Source organism: Taudactylus pleione, unplaced genomic scaffold (genome assembly GCF_031769625.1).
Source record: "Taudactylus pleione unplaced genomic scaffold, aTauple2 ptg000262l, whole genome shotgun sequence".
In the NCBI taxonomy this organism is placed as follows: Eukaryota; Metazoa; Chordata; class Amphibia; order Anura; family Myobatrachidae; genus Taudactylus; species Taudactylus pleione.
The window spans coordinates 1,484,430-1,502,216 of NW_028284664.1; the positions used below are offsets into that span (position 1 = coordinate 1,484,430).

The 17,787-nt window shown below is 44.0% G+C and overlaps 1 protein-coding gene across 2 annotated transcripts in view; it reads left to right on the forward strand.

The window, feature by feature from the left end:
* The window catches only part of EPHA6 (EPH receptor A6), an 888,766-nt gene that overhangs the window by 707,212 nt on the left and 163,767 nt on the right, over positions 1-17,787 (forward strand). For both annotated transcript variants that reach the window (XM_088481055.1, XM_088481056.1), the window contains exon 11: positions 11,323-11,508. In XM_088481055.1, the coding sequence (XP_088337181.1) occupies positions 11,323-11,508 (186 nt within the window). The remainder of the gene's footprint in view (positions 1-11,322; positions 11,509-17,787) is intronic.

Here is a 17,787-nt window from a genome sequence, read left to right on the forward strand (position 1 = left end):
GAGGGGACAGAGAGAGGCAGCAGAGAGGGGAGAGAGAGAGGCAGCAGAGTGGGGAGGGAGAGAGGCAATGAGAGGAGAGAGGGGAGAGAGAGAGGCAAAGAGAGGAGTGAAACATTTCCCTTTTGCCAGAAGGTAAAGAGAACCCCATGCATGACTGGAGAACACACTATCCATCAACCAGGCATATACCAAGTACAAACCACAAGAGGGACAATAGTTCACTTATTTGACTTTATCAATGTCACCACTCACTACAATAGCACTGACCTGAGATCAGATCTTCAGGCTTCCTATCCAATATGGTTTATATGCCACAGTGTGTCTTCAATTTTAGTTGTACATATACACACACCCACATATATGCAGGGTTACATATAGAGACATACAGTACATACACACACACAATACATACAGGGTTACATAGACACATACAGGGTTACAAAAAGACACACACACATATATATATATTCAGGCAGGGTCACACAGAGAGTGGAGGACATAAGCAATATCTTCCCCTGTAGTCTCACCTCCTCTCACCTTGATGTGGAGCCTCCAGTATTTCCCTTGTCCTCCATGCTGCCTGAAGCCCTGGACTGAGGAGTTGAAGAACAAGACGGTGTAGCCCCGCCCCTGCTCAAGTCAGAGGCGCACGTGTACTGAGCTCCTCCAATCAGGGCTCACCACACGGTCCTCTGACCTCCGGACTATCTCATAATATAGAAGCAGCAGGAAAGAGCTGCCTCCTGTGAGTATTGTGTGCCAGAACACCATTAGCATCCCTTCCCTGACGTAAATGTATACGCGAAATACAGAAAAACCAGCGCTAAAGAATAAAATATTACCAATAATATTGGTAAAAAAATTTATACGCGACCCTGGCCCCCGAGGACTCCGCGCCTGCCAGTGCTGCCACCAGGCTGCTACAGCTGGCAGAGACAACAGATGAGATGTCAGGGGGAGGGTATCTGTCACTGCCTCTTTTTGTCCCTGCCTGCACACACGGCAGCCAGTGTCCCAGCTGCCACAAGCCCTTCTCTCGGCGCTGACATGAGCATGGGCTCGGCTGTGTCCGTGGCATTGTACACGCCAGCCGCTTGTCATCCACCACTTCCTCACCAAGTGTTGCACACTGGAGAGGCAACTAACTGTAGGTACCCATGATAATTGGGTGGGGGCAGCATACCACTAGAACTCTGACCGCTATTCACTGCTTTCCATCCTCACACTGTAGAGACAGCTTAGGTACCTTCGATGAATGGGTGGGGATACCATACCACTAGAACTCTGACCACTAGACCCTGCTCTCCATCCTCACACTGGAGAGACAGCTTAGGTACCTTTGATAATTGGGTGTGTCACGGTCTTGCGAGCCAAACCTCAAGATACACCAATCTGAGAATCGCCACCCGTGACTTTTACAGGTTACCTCAGCACATGTGGTTCACTAAACTTGGTAACTGCCACCAGCAGAAGAAAACTGTAATGCTAAAGCATGAGGTGAGCTTCTGCTCTCACCTGCATACACAATTATCAATACTTATAAAAATAGGTAACATAAGCCATATGAGGCTTTGGGCCATAAAAACACAGATCCAGAACTAGAATTAATGTTTATTCAAGAATATCTTCAAAGCTTACAGTATGTACAAAATATTTTCAAAGCTTACAGTATGTACAAAAAGTTATAAAGAATATAGTATTGTTAAAAAGAATCACACAGTTACTGATGCTTTCTATAAAATAAAATAAAGGGGAAAACAAACCATTTGAGTCACAGTGGATTAAATAGTTCTCGGATGAGGCCTTCCCAGTGTCAAACTCTGGATCATCTGTATCCTTCGATAGCCTCATGCAGAATGAACGATAAGCCAGGGTTGAGTCACATACTTATGCCTGCTTTTCCAGCACCCCCTCCCTGTGGTGATTTTAACCCTTTTCAGCTCAGAGTGGATTGCCCAGCTGGCTGAAGCTCAGGGTTTCCTGGCCACATGTGCAGGGGTTCTTTACTTACACATTCAGCTCTCTTTGAAGTTGGGAAGCAGGCTGGGGTCATAAATGTACACAGCTGACTAGGTGAAGAGCGCTCACTCTGAATTAGGGCTTTTTTTTTGTGCGGCCTCCTGGCCGCTCATATAGATGTGGGTGACCACCCACAGCTATTGCGAGCGGCCAGGATGATGGTCGCCATGGTCAAGACCATCACGACCATCGGGCTTGCGACGAGACCCTTGCAGTAGGGTCTCGTTGCCACAAGCCTGAGAGAGCTTCCAGCTCTAATAGAGCCTGAAGCTCTCACACTGACATCACTGGTGATGTCACCTGCTCACTGGTGATGTCAGTGGGGCCGCCCACAAACGGCAGGCATTCGCTTCTGAACGCCTCTGTTTGTGAAGCCACACCCCGCCATGCCTACAAAACGGGGCTAGCTGTCGATCAACATCGACAGCCGCCCCTTTTGTAGTGAGCCACGGAGCGTGTGCTTTTTGCGCTCGCTCCAGGGCTCGGGCACGCGCAGTGTGCGCGCCGCACTGGGACACCATGAACCCGCTTGCGAGAGCTATGCGCTTGTGAGCGGGTCTGAATCAGGCCCACAGGCTCTTAATGACTGTTTTAGCAAGGGTCTGGTCAGCTGTCATATAATTCAACAGATATATTTCTTTCATGCCATATACAGCGAGACGGGTTGATGGCTGTTCAGGAAGACAGACCTTCATACAACCCCTCTTAGATTACACAGACCGTAGTTCAAAGCATTTGAACATAAAAATGATGCTACATAAATGGACAAGGGAAATTTTCCTGTTTTTACCAACATAATATCATGTGCAGTTATGCCCATGCTGATGTGAAATTAGCTTTTCTGCTACAGGATGGGGGTACCATACCACTAGAACTCTTACCACTAGACCCTGCTCTCCATCCTCACACTGGAGAGACAGCTTAGGTACCTGCGATAATTGGGTTGGGGCACCATACCACTGGTACTCTGGCTACTAGATCCTGCTACCCCTCTTCACACTAGAAGGACTGCTTAGGTACCTGTGATGAAGTGTGCACAAGCACATCCACTGTTAAGGGTAAGCAAATGGTTTGTAGGGGCGCATCTAGCCCACTGTTCTTCTTCCTTTTACAGTTACCTCTGTTGTCACCCACTTCTATCATGGCACAGATACTGCCAGCCAAAGCTGCCTCTAATTACCTCATTATAGATACACCTCTGTCTCCGATAAGCTATCAGCAGGTAGAGGCTTGCCCGCCAAAAGTAAATGCAATTAAAAATACAATATTATTTTCATCCCAAAAGGGAACCTTTATCACAAGTTGTCAGCAACTGTGGCAATACTAAATTATTTTTATCTTTTAATCAAATGAACATTTCACACGCCAGTAGTCCTGTATATCTCTCTATTTGCCATCCTCCATTTGATTAGGGTACCTATTACAAAACAGCTCATTATTACATTTCAATACCGCCATGTACCAGTGCATATTAATATCCTCCAGCTTGAGTCCACAGCTCTGTGTAGTACATCGGCTTGAAACTGAATTAATGTGTCATTATAAACTATAACAGTAATTGTGTGTTGCACCCCAGCACCACCACTGCGGCGAAGTGGCTACACTAATGTGCTAGTTCATCTAAAAATCTATTAAGCAAAATGTATTTTAGATGCTAGATAATTTTCTAAGCATTACTTAATTTTTATTCACAATACCCCATCCACATCAAACACTGATTATCTAACTAATGCAGCTTTCTGCTGTGCACAGTGATCATACACACAACTCCCTTCTATACTGTACTTCATTTAAGGAAATGTAACCTTATTGCATCATTACGCTACGGGCCCTGATTAAAGCTCACGTATTATTAGAAAGTGCCTGGCTAACATAAAAAATGTTTACTGCAGAAGATTTTCCACTGTAATGATAATTCAGAACCATCATTTAGGTAAACTGAATGAACACACAGCACAATTTCTCCAACAATAAAACATCTAATCTGTTTGAGTAGGTAGAAGGCTAAATATAATGGACTGCACCACAAGTATCTATATTTTATACTGAATGAAGAACATAGTACAACAAAACCTATAAAAATAAACAGCAATTATCTTCGCAAAAAGGAGAAATGGGCGGAAGGTAGGCGGGATACCTAAACTAAGTTTTGTACATTACAATTTCTGCTACCTGAATTACTAAACTAATAAAATACTGTCAATAGGAATGAATACATTTTGGATTGAATTCATCTTTCTGTATGTGTATATGAATGAACACGCCCAATACATGTCTTTTTAACAACCATCAAGTTATTTGACAAAATATAAAATAACACAGGGCCTGATTTAGAGATGAATAGCAGATCCACAGGCAACCAGCTGTTCAATTCCATCCATCTCAGAGGCAAATGCAGAAGTAGGTGTCAGACACCTCCTTGCTGAATCTGCGTGATTCCAGCACTGCGACCGAGGTCGCAGTGCTGGGATCACCATCAGAACAATCATACACAACATATAGTGTGTATGCCCGATCTGTCCATAACGACGGTCGTTCGTCGCATTGTCCCATCGGCTGTCCTGCACAGCTTATATTCAAGTATTTATCAGGCCAAAATATCTAACTTCATTGTAAACAATTACTGTACTCCGAGATTTGGTTTATATATATATATATATATATATATATATATATATATAGAAATCACAGGGGCTCTGCACTCACCATAATAACTAATAATAATAATAATAATAATAAACATAATAAACAGTGGGGTTTTGGTTTATGAATTGATCAATGCATTTAAGCTTGCAGCCCATCGTCACGGGACCCCACTTTACTGCAAGTCCCTACTCTATTGCTCAGAATTATAACATGGACATAGCCATCACATTAGTGTTAAACTCAGGGTATGCTATCAAGGTTTAAAGCTCACAGCAACTTTGCTTTTAAATGTGAGACAGTCACCAAGCATTGATCAATGCATTTAAGCTTGCAGCCCATCGTTTATTGGTGAATGGTGAGTGCCGTGGATTAGTGCTTTTTGTTTATTATGATTCATTTTTATAATTAATCATTTTTGTGATCACATTTTCTCATGCACCCCTATTAACTAGTTATCTAACTTGTGTCAGCTGTTTTCCTAGGTGCTTTGCAACAGGTGTGCTGGGTGACTGTCTCACATTTAAAAGCAAAGTTGCTGTGAGCTTTAAACCTTGATAGCATACCCTGAGTTTAACACTAATGTGATGGCTATGTCCATGTTATAATTCTGAGCAATAGAGTAGGGACTTGCGGTAAAGTGGGGTCCCGTGACGATGGGCTGCAAGCTTAAATGCATTGATCAATTCATGAACCAAAACCCCACTGTTTATTATGTTTATTATTATTATTATTATTATTAGTTATTATGGTGAGTGCAGAGCCCCTGTGATTTCTATTTAAACAATGTGGTCACATACCATGTTGCACCCCAAAACTAGGAATGGTGAGTGCCGTGGATTAGTGCTTTTTTTTTTTATTATATACTATATATATAGTTTGCATATAGTGCTAGCACCTAATAAAGTGCATAAAGGAGATTAGTAAACAGAGTAGAGCATAGAATAATACCTTGATATACATATATTAGGAACTAATCAGTCCCAAGCTAACGTCAACATAACTCCACTAACGCCAGTACCCCATAGAAATGATTAGATCAGGGTCATATCATCACTTCCAGGACTCCTTGTTCTTCTTTACACTGAAGATAGTTCTTAATGACATTGGCTGTATGTTTGGGGTTGTTGTCCTGCTGCAGAATAAATTTGGAGCCAATCAGACGCCTCCCTGATGGTATTGCATGATGGATAAGTACCCGCCTGTGTTTCTCAGCATTATGGAGACCATTAATCCTGACCAGGGATGCAATCGGGAAACCAGCTGATGTGATCCCGACAGCCGGATTCCCGACTGCTTTATCCCGGCGTGGGTTAAATGACAGGCGTCTAAATCTAGACGCCTGTCATTTTCCCGACATCGGGAGACAGGCGCCTGGCATCCCGATCAAAGGGATGCCGGGCGCTGTGAGTGGACAGCCGCCGGGGGGGAGGGTTAGGTTTAGAACACCTGGGGGGACTTAGGGTTAGTCAACCCTATGGGAGGGTTAGGGTTAGGCCAGGGGGAGGGAGGGTTAGGGTTAGGCACTTACAGGGGGGATTATGGTTAGGCACTTGGGAGGGAGGTTAGGGTTAGGCACCCCTAAGGAGGGTTAGGGTTAGGGGCTTTAAGTTAGGTTAGTATATACTTACCTGAGGACGATCAGGATTTCCAGCGCTGTCGGGCTGCCGCTGCCGGGATTTGTCCATCTGTCGGGCTGCCACTGCCGGGAATCGAACATGCGGCCAGCGGTATTTCATACTGATTCCCCTGACCAAATCCCCAACTCCAATTGCTGAAATGCAGCCCCAAACTTGCAAGGAACCTCCATTATGCTTCACTGTTGCCTGCAGACTATCATTATTGTACCGCTCTCCAGCCCTTCGGCGAAAAAACTGCCTTCTGTTACAGCCAAATAATTCACATATTGACTCATCAGTCGAGAGCATCTGCTGCCATTTTTCTGCACCCTAGTTCCTATGTTTTCATGCATGGTTGAGTTGTTTGGCCTTGTTTCCACGTCGAATGTATGGCTTTTTGGGCGCAATTCTTCCATGAAGACCACTTCTGGACAGAATTCTTTGAACAGTAGATGGGTGTTCCTGAGTCCCACTAGTTTCTGCCAGTTCTCAGCTGATGGCACTGCTGGACATCTTCCGATTTCGAAGAGACATAAGCACGATGTGTCTTTCATCTGATGCACTGTTTCCTTGGTTGACCACTGCGTCTACGGTCTTCAACGTTGCCCGTTTCTTTGTGCTTCTTCAAAACAAGCTTGAACAACACATCTTGAAACCCCAGTCTTCTTTGAAATCTTTGCCTGGGAGAGACCTTGCTTATGCAGTATAACTACCTTGTGTCTTGTTGCTGTTGCTCCGTCTTGCCATGGTGTATGATCTGTGACATGAAACTGTCTTCCACAACCTCACCTTTGTAGCAGAGTTTGTCTGTTCCTCACCCAGTTTTAAGCCTCCTACACAGCTGTTTCTATTTCAGTTAATGACTGTGTTTCAACCTACATATGAAATTGATGATCATTATCACCTGTTTTGTATGATTGGTTAATTATACCCCTGACTATAATCCTGCAAAATCCCTGACAATCCCCTTGCGCAAGTGTACCTAGAAGAATTGATGCTGTTTTGAAGGCAAATGGTAGTCACACCAAATATTGATTTAATTTAGATTTCTCTTCTGTTCATCCACTTAGCATTTTGTTAATTGCTAAAAATAAACTATTAACACTTAAATTTTTTAAAGCATTCTTACTTTGCAACATTTTTTCACACTCACACACACACACACACACGTGAGGCAGACCCTTTCCTGTTATGCTTGGGTATACTCCAGAGTTTTGACTATAAAAATTAAAAGAAAATGTAAAGAAAATATTCTAACTATCTTCTTTGTATTATTCTAATAATTTTTATAGTCAAAACTGTGGAGCTAAAAGTGTCTGGCAGGTGAGGCTTCTACATTTTCCGCACATCCCTGATCAAAACACACCAAATTTCGAGCACTGTATACTGCTGCACCTTTGTATAATGCCCAGGGGCGCCGAGAGGGGGGGGGCGGGTACAGATTACCGGGGCCCGGGCTTCCTGAGGGGCCCGGCGGGGGCCCGGGTCCAGCGCCGCTCCCCCTCCCTCACAGCAGCCCAACACACAGCGTGTGCTGAGCTGCAGTGGAGACTGCTCGTGCTTAGCCACAGCAGTCTCCTATGCCTGTGGGGGGAGCGATCACACTGATCGCGCCCCCCCTGGCTTTGAGCAGGGCTGAGGGGGCACAGAGCGCCCCCCTCCCCAGTGCGCGACGCCGCTTCGCGGCGCTACATATCTTTTTTTTTTTCCGGGAAGGGGGTGTGGCCACGCCTCCCACTATTAGGCCATGCCCCCTATTACCCGGGCCCGCCGTGGCTCTCAGCGGGCCTGATAATGCCCACATGAACCCTCTCCCCCGGCCAGAGCACATTACTGCACTGTGCAGTGCAGTGTATTTTCCAAGGGCTGGCCGATGAGTGGGCGTGGGCCAGACAACAAGTGGGGGCAGTGCTGACAAGAGAGGGTAAGCTAGATCAGTGGGGGCTGGGCCCTGTGTCTTAAGTGCCCCTGGCACCATAATGGCTAATCCGGCCCTGCCTTCAGAGGGTTATTAAAAAGGAGATAATGATTTGTAGGAGGACATTCCTGCTCCTCCTCCTCTCCCTCTATACTTGCCCCACTGTCTAACATGTCTCGCCAGTAGTGGGAACCATTGGACGGGGACCCCAGCTCCCACTGTACACGTCAGAGAAATTACTGATTTAGCAGATTATATATATAATTGCATGTCATCGTGGACAAGCAGATGTGTGCTTCACTGGTTAGAGAAAAACTGCAGATAGAGGTTTGTGAGCAAATAATTGCTGGCCAAGCTGGCCCGACCCCTCTCCCCCATACTCCAAACTGCAGCACATACCTCCACTTCCATAGAGTGGGAGCCATTATTATCGATAGAGAGAGAGAGAGAGAGAGACGGAGGGATAAAGAGAGAGAGAGATGCACACATACATACATGTATTACCATACATTTTTCATCAGATATATATCTCCAATAAACACCAGGTCCCTAGAGAGGAATAGCATATAAGGTTATTATCTCCCATATAAGCCACATGCTGGGATTATCCCATGGTATTATTTCAAATTGCTTTGTAATATTCATGAAAAATTTAGGCCTGAGTTTAACTGAGATGAGCATGCATAGATATATTATTAACCTAAAACCTAGTAATGTTGACCTAGGGGGAAATCACTTTGATATTACTGGTGGCAGGAAATAGATTTATCATTATGAGATATTACATACAGTACCATGTGTCATCCATCCATCATGAAGACTATTCTATCTTTAAAAAAATATATTTTATATGATTATTTTTAGCATCACATAATTTCAGAAAGATAACAACATTTTCTACTGTATACTAAGGAGACATGCAAAAGGGGTGTTCGCTAACCCTAACCTTCCCCCCCCAAAACCTAACCCTAACCCTGCTACACTCCCTAACCCTAAACCCCCCCCCCCCTGCGGCTAACACTAAGCAAGTCCCGGACTTACCTGGTTCGGGCTCTCGTCCTTCGGTGTTCCGGCATCGGGATTCAGATAGGTGTCAGTATTTTGACGCCTATCTGAAGTCCCCCGTCGGGCTTCTCGTGGCAGGATATAGACCAGCGGCATTTTGTCCGCCGGTCTATAAACTGCATCCCATGAGGACATATGGTTTAAAATTCCAACTGTTTCACACTTTTAGATATCATCATAGCTTCAGTGATTTATAAAAGTAATTTCATGCTGAGCCAATATTTTAAAATTCACAAATAACTTATAATTTTCTGTTACATTTGCCATGTTCAAAAAAAGAATAAAGAATTAAAATGAACATTAAAGCTTTAAATCAAACAGAACAGTGTAAGCAGTACTTACCGCACTATCATTGTATCTCTAATTGTCTCTCTTTCTGCTTGTTATTATTTCTCTCCTTCATCTACTGATTTCACGTTATTCACAAATCTACGCAGACATGTTAAATAATCAGCAGTGCAAGAAGATTGCTTTTATCTTTGGAACTAAGTGTACCAGACTTAAAGTTGCACTATGCGTATAATACTAGTTCCTATTTTGCATATATTTATTTTTGCCTTATGCTAAACTAATAAAATATTTCCCTTTTCCAACTATTCCTATCCGAAATATTGTCCATCCGGCAAAGAAGCAATCCTTTGCTGGAACCAAACTGACAACGCAGAAACCTGTACTCTCTGAGTGGCCAGGCGGAGACCGAGGACTAACCCAGTTCCAACTATTCCTTTCCAGATGTATATGTTTTTTTAGTTCAACATATACTTCATCAGGGATAACTTTAAAAATGGATTTAATTTCTTACAGGAACTTTGTGCCTACACATATTCCCTTATTTAAGAAATATATTTGTGCAGCTATATGTAGTAACATTGTGCTGATATTAGGATTGTTCTTATAGAACAAGATGGAACAGACTATAATTGCACATTTTGGATAGTGGACAGTAGATGTTTTTGCAATCTATGGGACGTATTTAATTCCGTGTGATGTTGAATAGCTGCGGGAGGGAGCTCCTGCAGCTATTCAATGCAACGCGCTGTTTGCCTTGTCGGGAATTGGTTAAGTCTGAGAATACCGGTTCTCGCGACTTAACCTGGATGCTGAGGTGCGTAGCCGGCATTCTCTGACTAAAGTGCCGGGCGCCTGGCTGTTAGCGCCACGCTAAGCCGGTCAACAGCTGCGCGCCCGGCACTTTTGTCAGATTTCTCCTCGCATGCCCAGGGGGGTGCGAGAAGAAATCCTTTAGCCACCCAAAAAGCGTGGCGTATTGAATAGCTCCCTCCCGCTGTTATTCAACATTGCACTGAATTGAATTCGGTCCTATAATTCTCAACTTCCTCTGGTAGCCACTGTGTGTTGTTCAACATTGTAGTTAAACAAATGGTGAAAGGAGACAGAAACAATGGTGCTTATTTATCAAAGGGTGAAAAGCTATATTACCAAGTGAAAATGTTTTTTTTTTGGTGAGTGATGCGTTTGGTCTAAGTCGCGCTAAGGGTTACTGGTAATAGCTTGCCCTGTTGCCTATTTTACACATTTTGCAGTGGTACATGTACGTCACTATTTTTATTATGTTGTTGGCTGTAACAGATCAAAATGATTGATAGTGGTTTTTTTAATGTTCAATGGTTTCTAAATATTTGTTTTTAGAGTACTTTCTATCTATTTTGTTTGTATTCATTAGTGGGACTGAAAGTCCATACAGCATTATAGAGTATTGTTTTACTTTTATATTTTGTGAATTGTTTTCTATCAGTTAATATCAATATTCACCACCTGTAACAATATTTTTTTTTTCTTTAATAAAAAAGTAAATTGTAATTAGCAATTTGCATTTCTTGTACTAAACAGTAGTGTAGTCAGAACAGCATTAAATGTTAATGTTATTCTAGTTGCTGGAAGATGTGCGTGGTGTTCCGGACATAAATAATATGAGTAGAGTATGATTTCTCATTGTTACTGTGTTTGGAGTAGACGTAAGAAATGTTATGAGTGTAGGTTGTACAATTTACACCATGATATGAGTGCTATTTATATTAATACCAAGTTATCTTTTAGGGGAATTTGGAGAGGTGTGCAGTGGAAGATTGAAGACTCCTACAAAGAAGGAAATCCCAGTGGCCATTAAAACTCTAAAAGGAGGTTATATGGACAGGCAGCGGAGAGATTTTCTCCGAGAAGCAAGTATCATGGGACAGTTTGATCATCCAAATATCATCCGGCTTGAAGGTGTTGTTACAAAAAGTAAGTTTTTAGATTCCTGTTAATGTGTCTGTTGACAGGAATCTTCCTTTTCACAATATAGCACTGTTTAATAGATCTTTTACTTGTAGTGGACACAAACAAACTCTAATACAAGCTGTTCAATTGTCCAAACAACTATAAATCTGTATTTTCAACCACTAATAGGCCGGATAACCACTGGTTATAAAATACATTCCCTTGCTAGTGTTGTTTTTAATGCCACAAACTCCAGGTAAATGCATAAGCGAATGGAACATATATATATACATATATATATATATATATATATATATATATATATATATATATATATATAAAAACAAAGTCAGAAATCCACTGCACTCGCCACTCCTAGATTTGGGGTGCAGACCTGCACTCGCCATTCCCAGGACTGGGGTGCAAGTGGCCTGTGACCACATTGCTTAAATAAATGATAACAGAAAACCCAGCACTCACCATGTTTAAACATTCACAATGATGTATAAATAAGTAAATAAATAATGGGGATTTAGTTCATGGATTGATCAATGCATTTAACCCCGCAGCCCACATCACGGGACCCCACTTTCTGCAGGTCCTACACTATCCGTCACACTGTGTATGTGATAGCAGCTAACAGGTTTCCATCAGTGTGACGGATAGTGTAGGACCTGCAGAAAGTGGGGTCCCGTGATGTGGGCTGCGGGGTTAAATGCATTGATCAATCCATGAACTAAATCCCCATTATTTATTTACTTATTTATACATCATTGTGAGTGTTTAAACATGGTGAGTGCTGGGTTTTCTGTTTTTATTTTTATTTTTTTTATTTTTATATATATATATATATATGACCACCTACCCACTTGCGCTCATGCCTGCGGATGGGTGCGGTGGCTGTAGCACGGCAGTAAAAGGGCCCATACATCTACGACTGATTGCAGCAATTCCCTGATCCCCGACGCCACCAAAAAATGATCAGGACTAGCAAGTCGGGGAGCAACATATCGGGTACATTGTCCATGATATGTGCACTCCCGCGGGTCGTGAGCAACATCCCCCATTCAGCCCTACTACAGGGCTGATGGGGGATGTCACTAATGATGCCACATCCCTCCACCCTGTCGGTCCCATCGCCCCCAAACGCCGGCCTGGGTACACATCGTCTGATGTCCACCCAGCTTTAATTAGTACCTCAATCAATTTGATTTAACCATCGTGACTCAAGCATGGATATCTGGGCTTCCTGTTACACGTATGCTAAGCACACTTGCCTACTATCCCGGAACTTCCGTGAGGCTCGCGAAAATCGGGTGGCACTTCCGGCCACCCTAAAAGTGGACATCTCTCCCGGCTTCACAATCCTGGTAATCCATGCCACGCCCCCTTATACTGCGCCACGTCTCCCCCAAACACACGCTGTGCCGATGCCGACCTGGAGAGGACTGCCAGAATGTCAACAAGTATGATGCTAGGGCGACTAATGATAAATGAGTTTATAGGATTACAGTGAGCAGGCTGCTGTCAGTACACAGGCTCTGTACATCCTCATTAATAGTAACACAGTAAATGTAACATATGGCTAGTTACATGATGTCTCTTCTGTTATCTGTTTAATGTGCATTTGTGTCTAAGTGACAGCCAGGTATCCTTTAATATAGAACTTACAACTCCTAGGAGTAACATTTCGCGCTGTTAGGTCTTTGACTGCTCTGTAGTGAATCAATCAGAGCTTCTTAAAGGTGATATAATTATAAAATATCTCTTAGTGAGGTACTGTAACTTATAGCGGTAAGACACGGTGGCAACTCTTACTTATGTTCAGTATATGTGAATAGTGCAAGGTGCTTTCTCACATCTCATCTGCTGATTAGAATGTAATGAAATTATTCTGTCAATCTCCAAACTATTTTAGTAAACTACATGCATGAGAAGCAGGTGGGTTACCAGTGACTGAGATCCTCCCTTAGGACCTGATTCAGACCTGTGAGCGATTTTCGCCCATCTGCGCATGCATATAAGTCACAGTGCGCGTGCGCAAGCCGGTATTTGCGATCTGATTTTGGTAGCTCGTAAGTCACTATCAGGTCGCTGCTTTGAGTGACAGATAGTGCCGTTTGTGGGTGGTAACAGGGGAAGGTGCTTGTGAACGGGGGAGTGGATGTGCGAACACAAGCGTGTCAGGCCGCCAAAAAGGCATTTAAGGGGCGAGCATAATTAGCAAAGTAGCGTCATTGTACACGTCATCTGCATGTATTTCAGCCCGCACTTATCGCAGTGCTTGCGGCGGGGAGAGGCTACCTCAAGGGCTGCGAGCATCTCCGATGGCTCTCGATGTTACTGATTAATCCTACATTTCCCAGAGATGACGTGTGTTGCGAGTGGCAAGGGGGCGGTTTTATACACTAGCAAAGTGCTCATTGCCGTAGCTTGCTAACAGAAAGAGAGCATGCTTACGCGACGCAGTCCGAGTGCTTCATTTAAATATCCAGCCCCTTTTTGCCAGCGAGCGATAAAATCGTGCGAGCAGGTCTGAATGAGCTTCTTAATGTCATAGTTATTGATATAAGACTTACGCATGTTGCAATTTGCAATTTCCAGAGTAGGACGTATACGTAATGTGTAATATAATGTATATAGCAGTGGTCCTCAACCTCAAGTTTTCTCAGCTGGTCATGTTTTCATGATTTTTGTCTGTGGAAGCATGTAGAATAGCTACTGACCCAGCAAAACAGAGAGATACTCCTTTTTCAGCAAAATGCCTTTCCGTCCCAGGATTTCGATTACCGTACCAAGCTGTGTCATAGCTGGGTCAGACCCTTTTTACACAGCACATTGGACCTCATTCAGAGTCGGTCGCAAGCGCCGATGCGCTCGTAACCAACTCGATGGTTAGTCCTGTGCACGCGCAGCGGCCGCACTGCACGTGCGCAAGCCCCGGAGCGAGAGAGAAACTCTCTCGCTCCGGAGCTCATTACCAAAGGGGCGGCTGTCGATGTTAATCGACAGCTCGCCCCCCATTTGGTAGGCGGACCGGGGGGGTGGTTTGCAAAACTGAGGCTTTCCTTAATGAACGCCTATCGTTTTGTGGGCGGCCGCACTGACATCATCAGTGATGTCAGTGGGGAGTTTCCTGCTCAAACAGAGCAGGAAGCTCCCTGGGGCTTACGAGTGCCGAGAACCAACCTTAGGGTCTCGTCGTAAGCCCCGATTAACCTGGTCGGTTGTTAAGCTGTGTGTAGTAACCCACAGCTTAACTAACGACCAGGAGCACTTCAAAAATGAAGCAGCCGCCCTCATTCAGAGAGAGCAATCGCTTCTTGCGACCGCCTCTGAATGAGGGCCATTGACCTGTGTCAGCCCTGCATGTCACTTTCTTGAGGCGGGCCTCTGCATCCACAGCCAATCAGCAGCTTTCAAAACTCACTCCGGGTCGAATAACCCAGGTTGCACCGTTTACACCGCGCCATTACCCGTGACTGTACCAGGTTTGACCCTAGTAGCTACCAGGGTCGGATTCCTGGGTAACGTGACCGGGGTTGACACTTTCACCCCAAACCTCGATCCGGGTTAAAAGTTTGGTGGAAAAGTGGTATTACTCACCTGTGCATGATAAAGACATCCACAAAACATGACCTGTTGGTGGTACTTGGGGATAGAATCCCAGATTTATAGTATTTGCAATTTATGCATAGACATAGAATGTGACATTTTTGGTAAAGGGAAGAGTTTGTTTCCCCTCTATGAAATTTCCCTGAAATGCATGATATATCTGTACATAGTACTGTGATTCTGTGTAAAACTATGGGTTCTAGGTTTTTTAATAGCAATAGGTCAGTAACTTTGTGGGAACTTAATGCACCATATATAAGTACTGACGCAGAGGGAGCCCTATGCAAGAGGGTGTGGCGTATTTTCACACTGTGTGGACGCAAAGTATGTGACGGATACAGATGCAGAGAGAGATGCATTATGGACACAACGGGCCTTCAGACCAGAAAGGCAGAATAGGGATGCAGAATGGTGTTCTCACAGAAGAGGAGAGGTATCAAACCTTGGAGAGAGATAAAGTGGAGAAGTTGCCCAGAACAAACAATCAGCTTCGGTAATTTATTTAGCACAGTCTATAAAATGACAGAAGCTGATAGGTTGCTGTAGGCCAGTGTTACCCAAACTCATTCCTCAGGGAGCACTAACAGTGCATGTTTTCCAGAGTCACCAGTGATATATTTAGCTCCTTGCTATGGATTTTTTCAAATGTGTCAGTCAGTAATGATTGCACCTGTGCACCAACAAGGAAAAATGGAAAACATGCACCGTTAGTGCTGAGTAATGAGTTTGAGAAACACTGCTATAGGCCACTTCTCCACTTTATCTCTATCCAAGGTTTAATACATCTCCCCCATTTAGAAGAGTTCAGTATGGTCGTGTTCAAGCAAATGTGTATTATTCAGACCAGCAGTTTTACCCATACCGCAGTTTGGAAGTGTAATTTTTCCATCGGCTTTAAGGCAGATGCAAATGCATGCTGACAATAATCACTTTTAATAAACCAGGGGCATATGATGACCATGAAGATCCGGACACACCTTTAGATGTGTACGGCTCTACAATCAATGGCATATCTATAATTGGTGCTGCGTGTGCAGTGTACACGGGCCCTTGGGACCAGGGGTCCCACATCGCACACCCTGCACCCATACTGTAGTATAGTTATACTTACCTCTCCGCTGGCCGGAGTTGCAGAGCAGCAAAAATCAAAGGGAAAAGGGCGCTGCAGCCATTTTCCCGGTGATTTGTACACTAGAGATGTCCCTGTAAATAAGGCACAGACACCATTTTCCTGGAGACTTGCGCCATGCCAGAGTCTACTGCGCTGCCAGAGAGAGGGGGCCTACACAGAGACTGCACTCGGGCCCCCTCCTCTCTTAAACCGCCCCTATCTATAATACTGTACACCTGTATGTGGAAATAAGCAGTTGCACACAATTTGATACCAACTCTGCACTATCCCCATAATGTGTCCATTACCTTTAATGTTAGAGGGCTTTGTATGTGATGGGAAAGTATGTTAAGTTATAGTAACCTTACTTTCTCTTGACGCTGCTTCTTTCCCTCGTTTATAACTGTCTCCCCGGCAGGCTCTTACTTGTCTAGCACGTAATGAGGCTCTAAACCCATTTTACAATGCATTTAACAGCTCTCTTGACCAAAATCATCTCTTAATTACCTCACATACAGCAACCTCTTCCCCTAGTCTGAGCTGAGATATCAGCAGAGCCCTTACAATTATAATTTTACTGTGCTAACCATGGCAATTGCAAGCTTTTTTTTTTGCTTTTTTTTAGAGGGAATCTTTATTTCAGCCCACAAAATTGGATGTTACCGGCACCGTCCTGCTTTTGCAATATGATATTAGACAAAATTATGCATTATATAGTAATTTTAGTTAAACAAGTACAGTATGTCATTTTCAAATCACTAATAATATTTTATCACCAATGATGGGACTGATACTGCATTTGCATAAAAAAACGCAGAGGGAGACTGTGCTAACTGCAAAATGCAATGGCGTGCGGATGCAAATTTTAATGAATTTCAGGATGTGTGCCAGTGTGCGCCAGTAATATATGCTTCAGGTTTACGTCAGGTATACATCAGAGACAGTTACACTTAGTTGTTTAAACATTTGTTTGTCAGCAAAAAATTCATTGCCTATTTGGTTTGAAAACCTTTCAAATATACCAGGTATACAAAGAAAATGAAGACAAGTACAATATGCCCACAATCATGTAATATATGCACAAACACAGATGTCAGCACTGTCAGCTCCAGAAGTGAGCTTGCAATCAGCCAATTAGAAGTGGGTAGCTAGTGCTGGGCAGGCGTGCTGAGGGGGGTGGATGAGGACATTGTACCTGGGCCCAGGCTTGTTTCGGTGGCCCGGGCCAGTTGTGCAAACCGCCATGTGCCACAAACAGGCTTGGTCATGCCTCCAGAATTTGGCCAAACCTCCCCAGCACTTGGGTCCATTATTGATCTCTACGGCTCTAGTGCTGGTATCTATGGGCATGTCTGGGCGCATGTCTGGGCGCAAGACATTGCGGTCGTTTTATCATAGTCCTGCCAACCGCTATGCAATGCTGCGATTACCGGCATTGAGAAGTGGGGGAGGAGCCACAAGGATGCAATTCAACGCTAGTTTCGTCATCGGCTGCCTTTGTCCGGAGCAAGATCAGGCCGTAAGTGGGTGAGAGGAGGGGCAGTTGCCACGACAATTCACCCCCTCCCGGCTAATTA